This window comes from Anarhichas minor, unplaced genomic scaffold (genome assembly GCF_050575085.1).
Source record: "Anarhichas minor isolate MPS153535 unplaced genomic scaffold, ASM5057508v1 ptg000045l, whole genome shotgun sequence".
In the NCBI taxonomy this organism is placed as follows: Eukaryota; Metazoa; Chordata; class Actinopteri; order Perciformes; family Anarhichadidae; genus Anarhichas; species Anarhichas minor.
Window position 1 is genome coordinate 3141549 of NW_027466491.1, and position 14948 is coordinate 3156496.

Genomic DNA, 14948 nt, shown 5'->3' on the forward strand with positions numbered 1-14948 from the left:
ATCAGATGAGATTATACTTTGATATAAGGTATATTCCATTTGATATGAACATATGTGAATACTGAATAATAGTTGAGAATATCCACCCTGTTTACTGCAGGTCTCAGCACTGTGTTCTTTGTTCCACCTCGTGGTTTTATTGAGCAGTAAGTGGAAGTTAATGGTGAGTCCACCTACTAATCAGTGCCCTTGTCATGCTTCATGCTCAGCCCCTCTCAATGAACAATAACATGAGGCATGAATAGTTGATTGACAGTCAAGATGTTGAAGATTTGTTTTTCTTGCCATAGTAACACAGACGTTTTAGATTTGAATGAAATAGGTTTCATTCCACACGATCCACTGGTAAGCAGTGTTTGTGTTCAGTGGCTGTGATGGTTCGTGTGTGTTGCACGGATGGGTTCGCTGAGCGTAACACACCGTTCAGCTATTTAATGGTCATTTGATTACGCCGCGGTATGCACAGTGCGTTTGTGTCCAAGTGGCCCACTTGTCCTCGCTGATGTGCTGTAACGCGTCCGAGCGGCGGAGTCATTTATCCCTCTTCAAGGGCAGCGGGGGACGCGAGGGGTGAGGGAGACGGACACGGAGAGAAAATGAGGATAAATCGGTGGGTGGGAAGGGAGAAAAGACCGGGGAGGTCTGGTCAAGAGACACAGCTACACACACACACACACACACACACACACACACACACACACACACACACACACACACACACACACACACACACACACACACACACGGACAACACACTCGCAAAGACGGATGTAAGGGTGGCTCTGTGTGACAAGGTTAATGTCCCCCTACAAAGTCTGTGGGTGCACAGGAGACATGACAACACACACAGACACACACACTTACACACTGTGACACCTCATTCTGCCCAACGATATGGATTTTGTTTTTCCAGCAAAGGGTGTAGATTAATTTCATCTAAGATGGGCACTCTGTCCTCCCTTGGGTTCATGCCAGTGTTTCTTTATTTATTCATGATCCATTTGTGTGTGTGTGTTTTATCTATTAGTCATTTGAACGAGATTGTTAGCGTCTCTCTTTCTTAAACACGCTATGTGTTGACTTTGAACATTTCTGACTTTGGCGCCTCCTAGTGGCAGTGTGAGGAAACTATTCACTGTGGCAGACAGCAATGTCTGCTGCTTCCCTCACCACCGACACATCTGAGATTATCGTCTGAAAGATAATACGTTGTTGTCCACCTAGACGTAGCACGCAAACTTTCCCAAGCGCCTTTCTTTTGTTTCAAGTTCATCGTTTTAGTGCAGTACTACCTCGACATTTACAATCCGTCCCATGGACACAGGACGTCTCAACATCTGGTTGAAAGTTCATCCAAATCGAGCAGTAAAGCTACTGTGAGGGATTCACAGTGCTACGAATCCATTCATCTTTGTTCTGACTTTGTTTAGTTTAGTCAGTGAGGCTTATTGCTACAGCTTCATCATCACCGCAATCACAGCACGCAGGTTAGGGTTGCTTAGTAACGGTAGGTGCAACAGGAGCGCAACGTCTCAAGCACCTTGGATGATTAAAAAAAAGGGGATGAAATTAGCACAGCTGGCATTTTCCAGTTTTTAGATGCAACATGTTGTTCTACAAAGACACTATAATGGCATTACTTTGAGTCCTTTTCCTCCTTGTGTCTGGATCTGCACCATGCTTTCTCTGTAGCTCATATCCTCATGTCTGCTTCTGGTCCCACAGAGGGCTGCTGGTCAGACAGAGATGGAGGAAGGCCCGCTCCAGCCAGGCCCCCAGCACCCACCACCGGAGGAGCCCCGAGGAGGAGAGCAGTCCTCCGATCAAGCCCAGCTCCAGACCTCCGCTCCGGCTGAGGCGCCGTCGGAGAATTCGGACCAGACGGAGACTACGATGGAAGTCCAGGACAAGGACGACACCGCGGCCCAGCTCCAGGCCAAGCCTCTGTGGAAGCCCATCCCCCCTCTGCTGCCCGAGTCGCACGGGAGCGGCACCGGCACGACCAGGGACCAGATCTGCCAGACCGAGGCCAGTGGCGGTCATAACACAGGTGGGTGAAGTTTTCCTCCCACTGGACTTCCTGCTGCTTTTGATTCATCCCCGTCCTCGCTAAAACTGTCTGTCAGCCTCTAGTGGAGCTTCACCGGATGACATCACATGGTGTGTGTGTGTGTGTGTGAGGAAATGGAAACCGGAGGAGGCTCTGCGTTCAGCGTGCACTGCTGCTTGGCCTAACATGTCAAACATAATGAAAATAACGTAAAATTTGAATTAGAAAAAGAAAAGAAGATTCTTAAACGATATTGCTTGAATGAATGGATACATTGCTATCCGGGGTGTAACCACTTCATCCATAGAAATGTTGCTGAGGTTGATCTTGTCTTGAGACTACAGGCTGTCTGCGCCGCCCGCTTTGATTTATTCCCTCAGTTGACAGCTCGTGTGTTTCCTGACCCTGAAGCCGAGCTATCCCATTGATATTGGATTATAAAATCTACTACATGGCTATTAAAGCTACATTTTTGACAATGTAACGTTTTCTCCTGAATGCTGACATGTTTCCTTCCTTCCTTCCTTTTGGCCTGGCTTACCCATATTCCTCTCTGCTTTTCCTTCACCGTAGCTTTCCTCTAAAAACAGATGCAGATGTCTTGATTCACATGCAAATCTAACAGTGCTGCTAAAGGAAGGCGCCACTCATAGTAAAAGGAAGCTGTTTGTGTGGACCGGTGTTTCTGATTGGCTGATCTTTGACCTTCTGGCAGAGGGGGGGGGGGGAGAGGTCGGCGGGTCGTTGACCTGCCCCGCTCGGATTATAGCCGAGGAGAGGTGTGGGGGGGGGGGGGACATTCTGCCACACATTCATACATAATCTACATCTCTCTCTCTGACACACCCACTCACACAGTTGTCATTCACACTTCCAGCTCTCTTTCTGTCTGCGTCTTAGTGGGTGTGTCAGTCTGTCTGCTGTTTTTTTTCTTCAGTCACAGACACACACACTCTGTCATGTTGCACTGTTTACCCTGTAGTGTGGGTTTGTGTTCTTTTAAGCAGATATGGGGCCAACAAGGCTCTAAAAGTGCACCAGTCTCGAGAAGTAATTTAATCTTTGATTAGAAATAAGTCATCAAATATTTATGTTGGCGTTAATTCAAGGTGCTAGGTCCGAAAATGTCCCCGACATCTCTGTTACAAAATGCTCTTTTTGTTGCAGCTTAAATTATGTTCTCCCGGTTACCTTCTCTTACATCAATATAATGTTAGAAACTAGACGTAGCTACGTGAGGTCTGTGGTGATGTGTGTGAGTGTAATCGGTCTGCTCTTGCTGTTTACGTCTCTGTTTGTTAGCCCGTTGCCATGACATGTTAACATAGCATTGACGCTGAATCAAAGAAAATGCATGAGAACGGGTAGAATGAGAGCACTTTACCTCCCCACCCGGTGATCCCAGTGTGTGCATCATGGAGACACAGTCAGCTTGCACCAGGACCCAAGCCTGCTATTTTATTTTAAATGTTTCGTCCAAAGGATAAATGTAAATGTTGGCCGTTAAAATGCTAGATTATTTTATTTTTTATTTTCGGCCTGTTATGGACTAGTACGGGTTGCAGGGAGTGCAACCCTAGATCAACAGAGTGTACAAGGAACCAGAAACATGAAGGGTGAAACGTGATGACCTCACTGTGTTATTGTGGCAATCGAAGGATCAAAAGTGAAGATGGCGTAAAAGCGGGTCAGTGAATCAAATGAAATCCCGTGCAGCACCAGGACCGCGGTGCTGCTGACCCCGCCCTCTCTGATGATTGAGGTTGAGCCAAAGCAAAACATTTTCCAATACACATCAGTACACTTCCTCCTGGTCACATTACTGTTTAGGTCGTATCAAACACTACACAGACTCTGAACACTGTTGGACCCCCCCCCCCTCTGCAGTATACTTTGTGTCCTACCAGGTCCCCCATATCCCCAGGTGACGGTGTGTGTGTTTCTCCAGGTCTGTCATCCTCTCATGTAATTATACGCCGGCTTTGATAAAAAAAGCAATCTGTTTCTCTCTCTCCAGGTCTCTGTGTGGAGCCCGGAGATCCTCCTCTGCTCCAGCAGCCGCTACAGACCTCCAAATCTGGCATTCAGCAGATAATTGAATGCTTCCGCTCAGGTTCGTGTCTGTGTGTTTTTTGTATTTATTATTATTTATGATGCAGACCCGGCCCAAGTGTTTTTGCCAATGACAGAAATGATCTCAGTCTTTATATTTGGCAGCGTCTAAAACTGAACCACCAAGATGCAGACCCATTCGTTCTATAACAGCAGCTCCAACAGCTCCGATTCCTGAGCTCTCGAAGTACGCAAAGCATCTTATTCTCTCGTCGTCCACGCGTCGCATGTTGTGAGCCAGCCGAGTTGAGTTTTAGCGCGATGACCAAGGGTTGAGGCACTCATTGGTTGCCACTGCTCCCAGGCAGAGCCAACATTTTGTGGGTTAGCGTGATTATCTCCTGCTGTCATCCTTATTGCGCCAGTGGCAAAAGAGCAATAGATGCCAAGGACACACACTTCTGAAAGAGAAAAAAAAAAAAAGATATACAGACGCGGGAGGACATAACAATGTGCGTTTTGTGCATTTTGTGTGTGACATCACGAAGGTACGGACAGCTGTGTGAGTCACCCTAACGGTGTTTACTCAGTGATTTTGCATGAAACGTGTCGGCATGCTCACAACAACACCGGAACAAAGGGAAGGTGATGACAGCAGTGATGCAATCATCATCTGGCTCCTTTAAAATGTCAGTGAGAGAGGTTCAGGAAAATGTACCTTTTGGGCATTTTATACAGACTGGAATTGATCATCTCCTCTCTGTTTAAAGGAATACTTCACCCCCAGAATGATCATTCGTATATATCAATTACTCAGCCTGTGTTACCTTGAATTTGTGAAAAACACCTTTGTTTTCCTCACATGCTCAACACTGGAAATATGGAGATTTCGATTTTTTTTTTTTTTTTGCAATGAATTGTGCGATAGTCTGTATGTGATATAATAATAATATGTCCTATAATTCTCCCTGGAATCACTAAAGGTAGTTGTCGCTGCTTTTCTCTTTTCTCTCGCAGGCACCAGCCAGCTGAAGCACATGCTGCTGAAGGAGGTGGACACCATCTTTGAGTGCAAACTGTGTCGCAGTCTGTTCAGAGGCCTGCCCAACCTCATCACTCACAAAGAGTACTACTGCCTGTCACAGCTGCCTGAGCCCGACGGTTAGTGATACAGCACTGAGCCAAGGCCAGAACCTGTGTGCATGCTGAGAACATGCACATGCAGATTTGTACCGATCACATCAAACAGACAAACAGAGACTCCTTGAACACGGCAGGAATCAAACTGACTTGAGCTCAGCCCTCACACACACACACCTATATACAGAATCATTGATTACTTTCACATCTCCTCAGGCTTCTCCACATTTTACTTTCATATTCTTCCTCTCCATCTGTCGCCTACTCATTACTCTCCTCTTATCCCCTCTGTCTGCACACAGCACTCTTTTTTTATTCCTTTGCACACAAGCTCACATGCACACTGTAACATGTTCAATCCATCAGTCGTTTCGCTCACTCTCCACGTATCACGAAGGGAATTGGCTTTGATGTGGCAGCATGTGTGTTTTTATCTACTTCTTATTAGCCACCAAATGTGTCCACACCTCTATTCTGTGCTGCTCAGAAGTGTTGGTAGACTCTTCTCTCTTCTAACTCTCCTCTCCTCCTAAAAGAGAAATCAATGTCAACACAAACGGTCAATTATATTTTCGCACCGTTTTATCCACTTTCGCGATTGTCGTTGTAAAAAAATGAATTCATTCCACCTGCTTGCGTGTTTAATTAAGTTGTCCATCGGCTTAATTATTCTCAATCAAGAGTCCATTTCCAGTGACTGAAAGTGTAGCGTAATGTTATTTTGATAAATGACTTGGTGAATTGGTGTCTGTTTTTCAGCATTGAGACGCTGGGCATCAATTGTGTGGTTACTAATAATCGAGCCCCGACAGTGCAGACTCCAGCGAGGATTGGTGGTCCATTTTTAAAGTGCCTGAAAAATACAGTTCCTCTCTTTCCATTCTCTCTTCATCCTGCTGTAAACAAAGAGGAATGTCCACATAAAGGAAGCTTTAGAGAGGCTTGTTCTGGCCCTAGTTTTGTACGAGTAAACACATTATTATTTATAATTTATAAGGACGTAACTTAATTTTTACTCGTTACTTTAATGCTTGTTTTAAATGTTCTCATTTATTTATTTTTGATTGTTTCTCATTTGACAGGTTCATCGGGGGATGACAGACAGAGCGCAGCCATGAAGGATTTATTGGAAGCCATATATCCCAGAGTCCCGGACTACGTGGTCCGCCTGGAGCCCATTCAGACCACCAACAAGGCCGTGTTCCAGTACCTCTCCACAGAGGAGGAGCTGGCTAGATTCCCATCGCACACACCCAGGTAGGTGCTATGCCAATTTGGTTAGTTTTTCCATAGAGGAGCACAACACTCGTCATGAACACAAATCCAGTTTGTGCAATGTGGTCTCTATGGACCCGACTTCTTGTCATCTAAAGCTCTCACCACGCAAGCGGGGGTTTTTAGGCTTCTCCCAGCCGTCCCGTGTCTCTGACTGTTTAGTCTCGACATCCTTCACAGTGCCAGAGAGAGTCCGGTAGCGTGGGAAGGAGAATCGGCGGAGGGCGTGGACAACAACCAGCCGAGCCAGCTCGGAGGGCCAGAGAGCCACAGCAGCCCGGGACAGAAGAAAGGGGAGGCCGAGGAGGAGGCCAACGAGGAGCAGCCACAGCCTGAGGACGAGGCGTCCACGAGTGGGGTAGGTGACTGGATAGAAATACCTGTCTTTGCCGAAACATGATGCGTTCTCAGATGCTAAAGGTTGATCTAGTTTCCCACATTGCCTTGTTTATCACACTCAGTCAATCTCTCTCCTCTTGGTTCTCTCCCTCCTGTCCAGGTTGAGGATGTGACGATCTCCTGTTGTCTCTGCGGTCAGGACTTTAACTCGCGCCGCAGCATCCGACGTCACTGCCGCAAAATGCACCAGAGCAAACTCGAAGAGCTCCGGAAGTTCACAGAGACGCGCACAGTTCCCACAAGCCTGCTCTCTATGGTGAAAGGTAAGAGTTCATTCAAAGACAAAGATTGAAAGTGGTGATTTAGGAACCCACCATAACAAAGAGGTTGACATATTAAACTAACGACAAACGTTGTTGTTGTTGTTGTTGCTGCTGAAGGCCGGCCGAGGACTCTGAGCACCCCCACTGGAAAGTCCTGCCCGGTGTGTTTCAAATCCTTCGCCACCAAAGCCAACGTACGTCGTCATTTCGACGAGGTGCATCGCGGCCTACGGAGGGACGCCATCACACCCAACATCGCCTCACGGCCTGGCCAGCCCTTCTCTCTGGAGGCCACACCCCCCAGGAAGAGCAACAATTCCTCTCCAACACGCGGCAGCAACTCCAAGACCACCCCCGTGACCCCTAAGACAACGCCTTCGAACCAAACCCCGTCCAAAGCGCAGAGTCAGCCCCCTGCCTCTCCCCAGGCGACCTCGGCCTCGTGTCGCTGCACGGTCTGCAAGAGGAACTACAGCTCTCAGGTTGGTCTGTTGTCCTACTGGCAGCCTCAAACCTTTCTAGCTTTTGCTGTCTTAAAAGTCTCAGGTGCAAGCAGGAAGAGATGTTCTATTTAACATCTTAAATTGGTTGTAATGATTGTGGAGGAAAATGTATTCATTTTTCAAATTCTTGTGTGTATTTCAGCTCATGTTGAAGAGGCACATGCGTATTGTCCACAAAATATTCAGCATGAAAAGTAACAAGCCCGCGACCACGCCAGCCCCCTCTACTCCGGCAGCCACTCCTAGCAGTAGCGACGCTAGCGTAGGCCCAAGCAACAATGTCCGTGTGAAAGAGGAGGCAGTTGAACCCTCAGATGAAGACGAGGAGGAGAAGGAGGAGGAGGAGGAGGAGGAGGAGAAGGAGGAGGAGGAGGAGGAGGAGGAGGAGGAGGAGGAGGAGGAGGAAGAAGAAGAGGAGGAAGAGGAGGAGGAGGAAGAAGAGGAAGAGGAGGCCGACAGCAGTCCGGCCCCGTCTCCTAGCGAGAGCCCCGTGCCGGCTAAAGCTGTTCCCGTGGCACAGACCGCCCCGAAGGTGAAGGTAGATGAGGCCCCGTTGAGCCCAAAGATGACGCCGTCCGTACCTTCATCCTCCTTGCGTGGCAGCAACACGTCCGCCGGGGGCGGGCTCGCCAAAACAACCAAACTGTCGGTGGGTTTCGACTTCAAGCAGCTCTTCTGCAAACTGTGCAAGCGGCAGTTCAGCTCCCGCCAGAACCTAACCAAGCACATCGAGCTGCACACGGACGGCAACGACATCTTCATTAAGTTCTACCGCTGCCCCCTCTGTCGCTACGAGTCACGCCGCAAACGCGACGTCCTGCGTCACGTGACGGTGGTCCACAAGAAGTCGTCCGCGTACCTCGGCAAGATCATGCCCAAACTGGAGAGCCGGGCGGTGAAGAGGTTAGCCGAGGTCGTCCTCAGCACTCCGACCCCCAACAAGAGGCCAGGCGGCGTCAAAGAGGAAGTGAACGGGCGTCACGCTTCTTCGTCGTCCTCCTCCCCTCCTTCGCCTCCTGTCACTCGCAAGCAAGAGTGCTCCACAGCGGCGCCCACCACCTCGTCAGCTTCCTCCTCCTCTTCCTCCTCCTCCACTTCATCTTCCTCCGTCCAGCCTCCTGCCCCCGTCATTCGGAAGCAGCAGGACGTCTCATCGCCAGCGTTGGCCCCGTCCCCTCCTGTCACCCGTAAGCAGGAGAGGCAGCAGACCCACCAGCCTCGCCCCCTCAGCCCCCCGCTGACCCGCCGCAGTGAGAAACACACACACCAACGCAACTCCTCCTCCACCGTCCCGCCCAGCAGCCACACCCCACACACCCGGCGGCACGACGCCCCGTCAGAGAGTAGCGGCACGGGGTCGTCGTCCTCCACGGAAGTCCGAGTCACCAAGAATTTCTCCCTCCACGCCTGCGACCAGTGTGGACGGGCCTTTGCCAAGAAGGTATTTGATTTTTCAATTACTGACGACCTTCTCATTGTCTGCATTCTGCACACATGTTACATTAAAGATGTCTCAGCTGCTAGTTTGATCCATATAATGAACTGCAGCGTGTATCTGTGCACTGTGTGGATTTATTTAAAGTACCGCTCTTGTCTTCCACTCGTTCTCTCAGCTGTACCTGGAGTCTCACAAGCGAAGTCATCGCAACGCGGTGACGGCGGCCGCCAGCAGGAGGAAGGGAGTCAGCACCCGCTCCAAATCCCTGGTCTGGTGAAGCACACACACACCGTAAGAACACACAGGTGTACCTGCTGTACGGGAACGCTGTCTACTCGTCCTCCTCTCATTTTGCTCTCTGTTTTCTCTCGAGTCGCACTGGATTTCTTCCCGTCTTGTTTTCTCTCTGCTGCTGTGTAGTCACAAACCACAAAGCGAGGCGGCTGTGTGGTGTGTATTTGAGCAACTTTGTGTGTGTGTGTGTGTGTGTGTGTGTGTGTGTGTGTGTGTGTGTGTGTGTGTGTGTGTGTGTGTGTGTGTGTGTGTGTGTGTGTGTGTGTGTGTGTGTGTGTGTGTGTGTGTGTGTGTGTGTGTGTGTGTGTGTGTGTGTGTGTGTGTGTGTGTGTGTGTGTGTGTGCGCTTGTTACAAGAGAGGCGTGTGTATGTTTGTGTAGAAGACCATTCCCTTGGGCAAAGATAAGACACCACAATCATTCTGCAGGCTTTAATTGACCACTGAGCACGTTGAGCAGCTGTTTCCTACGTTCTCCCTCTCGCTTTACTTTTCCGTGTATCACACTGCTCACAAGAGATCTTCCTCTTTTCTAATTGTTGCTCTTTTTTTCCTGGATCTTTCCTCCCTTCTTTTTCTCTCTTGATCTTTCCCCTTACTCTCGACTCTATTCTTCCTCTTGTTCTTCTCTTTCCTCATCACTCTTCTTCTTCTTCTCTCTCTCTCTCTGCTCACAGTCAGCTGGGGATAATGGACCAGCGAGCCTCTAACAATGAAGAAGCCAATCAAAACTGACGGACGAACGGAAGGAGCACAGAGCAGAGATGAAAGAAACAAACAGAAGGAGTACGATACAGGAGTGAAGTACAACGGATTTCCACCTTTTGCTTCAGAACCAAATATATTGTTGGTATCGGACATTTTATTTTTTTTTGTATAGTTTAATTTTGCAGCCAGCCAGCTTGCTGGACGGTGGCGCTGCTATCCACAGAGAGACTGTTGTGAATAGAAGACTCACTGCTACTGTATACAGTATATTTACCTACGACGGCATGTGTATCGATCCAAAGGCAGGTGGCTGATTTGTACTGTGTGTGTGTCTGTGTCTGTGTCTGTGTCTCTGTGTCTGTGTCTGTGTGTGTGTGTGAGTGTGAGTGAGTGAGTGAGTGTGGGATCAGAACTGGATCGTGACCTCCACAGAAAATCGACTGGAAACCTAATTGTTGAATTTTTTTTCTTTTTATTGGAGAAAGCAGAACTCGATTGGACCGTTGCATTCTGAAACAGATACACAAACCATATGTGGGTCCTTGGCCACTTTTCTGTATGTTCATAACTTCTATAGTGTTTTTAGGGTGTTAGGGATACATTCAAGACCACTTGCTCAACATTATGTTTGATCAACAGATAATATGTTTTTTCCCCTCCTTCATTTCCCGCTGACAGTCAGAGGACAGTTGTGATCTGCTGTCAGTGTTTCCACCTCTACGGCTTCAGAAGGCTGCTCGCCATTATCTTCTCGTGTGTTTCTACTGAGAAGCAAACTGATCAAAAGTCCACTTGTAATATTCTTCATGCCTGCAGTCAATAGTCTGATTTTGTTATATCTGCTCTGTAGTGACCAAAAGCAACTGGAGTGAATAGTTTATTATTTACAGGGAGTAGTTGAGTTAAGGGAAACCCCAAAGTATATTTTTCCCTTAAAAATGGTGTGTTCGCTTAGAAAGAAATCCTCTGATCGACCCTGTTTTATATTAACAGATGGCATAAAGTATGAAGGTATGAAACAAATCAAGGCCACACAGTTATGATTTAACATTTTTACAAATGCTCAGTAGATGAAATCACATTAATTATATTATCTTATAATATAACAGCTCAGTTTGACTGCTACCTCTAAGGTGCACTAACAGGGTCAAAACATTCACACTATCAAATTAGCACCATTATTACCCCCCCCCCCCCCCCCCCCCCCCACATGCAGAGATGTGTTAATGTGTGAGACTCTAATTGACAGGGAGCAGAAAATATGGGATTGCACAAAAATATCAATTAGTAATCTGTGTTTGAATGCATATTTTTTCGCGGTCGGGTTGCTGTTGGTGTTGCAGTAACATCCGCGGAAACCATTAACTGGAAGTATTTGTTTTCTCTGTTCAACAAAATATCGACCGCAGTCATCTTGCTTGTCACGAAGCAGGAAGCTGACCCCGAGGCGACACGTCTCTCCGCTGTAGTGCCTATGAGCAGCAGGTGTTCGGGTGCTAATCCTCCTTATTTACAAAGGGCCAAAACAGCAGGGAGGCTGTCACACGAGGCCCTGCTAAGCTCAACAGTTATGTTATCAAAAGGTAAAAGTTTACATTAAACTTCTTTGTTCCATTCACAACAATTGTACTCAAACTTAAAAGGGGGGGAGGAGGGGGGGGTGGGGGCTGCATTTGTTTGATGACAGCGACGGGTACCCCGAGGTAGTCTTTGAAACACTGGCACAAGCGTGATCGAGGAAGACCAAATGTAGATATGTCTTAATGTTCAAAGAGAAAAGCCATGAAATGGAACAAAAGCAGAAAAAGGAAAGGAAAGACCAAACTTTATTTTTTATAAGTGAAAGCGCTACTGCGACACGGTCTTGAGAACATGTATATATGGATTATAAATAATAGTTCTAATAGTCACACTAGTTATTGACTTGTACTTAACTGTCGGTTACCCATATGCTTCTGACGTGTCCGACTAGTTGATGCTCCGCCGCCGGTTAATGCCGAGGCAGGTTTGCGTCGTTCCACGATTAGTTGTCTTTGTTTGCGTCGCATTCCCTTTTTTTTCAAGGAGGTTTTTTTTGTTGTTGGAACGTGCGAAGAGAATTCAAACCGTAGGAGACTCTTTGTTTTGTTTTTAAATCTCGTCATTTCTTTTCCTCATCAGCTGTAATGTGTTCTTAAGCTCACCTTCTAGAGAAGCCTTTCAGATGTGACAAGAATGTTGAAAAGCAACCACTCAATGAATAAATATGTACTGCTTCAAACCTCACCGGGGAGTTTTTGTTTTTGTACGAGTCATATACTTCAATCGATCATGTTTGTTTACTGCTTGTGCAGAGAGGGGATTTCATTTGCCTTCTCAGGAATTATTTTTTCTGAGATTTTTAATTTCACATCCCCAAAAATAAGTTGTGAACCCGCTGACCCGTGATGGTCCACACAAAGTGCTATACAGCCTGTATGCTGTAGTTTGATATAATTCATCACATTGTAATGATTGTTATTATGAACTGATCATATTTTAGTGTTTTTGTAAATTATGAATTATTAAACTGTCAGATAAAGCAGTAAAAAAAAATGTACACAATTTCCCTCTGAAATGTAGTGAAGTAGAAGTACTATTAGGTAGCATTAAGTGGAAGTACTTAGAGCAGTGATTCTTAACCATGGGGCGCGGCCCACGATGGGGCCGCGAACGCCACCTAGAGGGCCGCAAAAAAACTTCAGTTTTGCACCTGTGGGCCGCGAGGGCCGCGGGACCGCATAGGTTATCAATTGAAGACACCAGAGATATTACTGTTCTCCATGAGACGCTCAGTTACAATATAGCTTCCCACCACCTGGTGGCGGTAATGCGTCAGTCAGTTGTTTAACAAGCTACAATAAGCAGAAGAAGACACTCAGCTAGCCGCTAGCACAGGCATGGGCAAACTACGGCCGTTGGGCTTTTTAATCCGGCCCGTCAAATATTGGTACAAAATTGTCCAAACTATAATAAAGACTAGAGCTGGGCAGTATACTGGTTTTAATTTCCCGTATGATATGAATTCTTCACACACCATTATACCGGTGCATAGCTAAAACAACTGCTGTCTGCTTTCAACAGGCAGCTAAATGTATTCTTTATTGCTAATGTACAGCGGTCAGCGCTAGTTGTCTTATATGTATTGAGAGGGAACCCTAGGCATGGTCATAACTTTATAACACAACAATTAACAACCTACAACTAATGCTCTTTAACAGAGAAAAACACAACAGCAATCAACAGTCTGTGACATAAACAATTTGTAACACTAATAATTGTACATTTATAAAATTTCACCGCCGAACTGCATGCTGGGTACAGCTCGCTCGCGAGCCTGCTTGCTAGCACAACAGTCTGCTAACAGCTCCAGTAACGTTACATTAAAGAACAGAACAGAGCGATGCAGGATGAACAGACCGGAGCAGTGTTACATCAGTGTTACATCATTTAATTAATCATAAACATTATATGATTCAACCACTAGAGGGCAGCAGTGTTAAATCATTGAATGAGTCATCAACATTATATGATTCAACCACTAGAGGGCAGCAGTGTTAAATCATTGAATGAGTCATCAACATTACACGATTCAACCACTAGAGGGCAGCAGTGTTAAATCATTGAATGACTCATGAACATTACACGATTTAACCACCAGAGGGCAGCAGTGTTAAATCATTGAATGACTCATAAACATTACACGATTTAACCACCAGAGGGCAGCAGTGTTAAATCATTGAATGAGTCATAAACATTACACGATTTAACCACCAGAGGGCAGCAGTGTTAAATCATTGAATGAGTCATAAACATTACACGATTTAACCACCAGAGGGCAGCAGTGTTAAATCATTGAATGAGTCATAAACATTACACGATTTAACCACTAGAGGGCAGCAGTGTTAAATCATTGAATGAGTCATAAACATTACACGATTTAACCACTAGAGGGCAGCAGTGTTAAATCATTGAATGAGTCATAAACATTACACGATTTAACCACTAGAGGGCAGCAGTGTTAAATCATTGAATGACTCATAAACATTACACGATTTAACCACCAGAGGGCAGCAGTGTTAAATCATTGAATGACTCATAAACATTACACGATTTAACCACCAGAGGGCAGCAGTGTTAAATCATTGAATGACTCATAAACATTACACGATTTAACCACTAGAGGGCAGCAGTGTTAAATCATTGAATGACTCATAAACATTACACGATTTAACCACTAGAGGGCAGCAGTGTTAAATCATTGAATGAGTCATAAACATTACACGATTTAACCACTAGAGGGCAGCAGTGTTAAATCATTGAATGAGTCATAAACATTACAGGATTTAACCACTAGAGGGCAGCAGTGTTAAATCATTGAATGAGTCATAAACATTACACGATTTAACCACTAGAGGGCAGCAGTGTTAAATCATTGAATGAGTCATAAACATTACACGATTTAACCACTAGAGGGCAGCAGTGTTAAATCATTGAATGAGAAATAAACATTACACGATTTAGAAAAAATGAAGACGACAGTGGTGCCATACCCCCCCCCCCCCCCCAAAAAGTCTAAATGTGTGCGCAAGTACAATCCTGACTTTCTTAACACTTTCAGTGTGTGGAATGTGGGCTAATGCTATCAAACGAAGCACTGAAGCCTTCAAAAATAAAGCGACACCTAGCGACGAAACATCCAACGCTCGTGGGAAAGCCTGTTGGGCTTCTTGTTGTGTATGCAGGTTTACATACACATGATAAATAAATGTCTTTGTGATCATCACATTGTATCATCTCATTTATTTGA

At 46.2% G+C, this 14948-nt stretch overlaps 1 protein-coding gene across 1 annotated transcript in view; it reads left to right on the forward strand.

Annotated features, from left to right (window-relative positions):
• znf800b (zinc finger protein 800b) overlaps nt 1-12385 on the forward strand; it is a 31670-nt gene extending 19285 nt beyond the window's left edge. The window contains exons 3-13 of the mRNA XM_076111586.1: nt 1726-2050; nt 4068-4163; nt 5120-5263; nt 6325-6499; nt 6698-6875; nt 7017-7179; nt 7297-7661; nt 7825-8004; nt 8116-9123; nt 9296-9411; nt 10090-12385. Coding sequence (XP_075967701.1) covers nt 1726-2050; nt 4068-4163; nt 5120-5263; nt 6325-6499; nt 6698-6875; nt 7017-7179; nt 7297-7661; nt 7825-8004; nt 8116-9123; nt 9296-9397 — 2736 coding nt within the window. The 3' untranslated portion in view covers nt 9398-9411; nt 10090-12385. The remainder of the gene's footprint in view (nt 1-1725; nt 2051-4067; nt 4164-5119; nt 5264-6324; nt 6500-6697; nt 6876-7016; nt 7180-7296; nt 7662-7824; nt 8005-8115; nt 9124-9295; nt 9412-10089) is intronic.
• The last annotated feature ends 2563 nt before the right edge of the window (nt 12386-14948 follow it).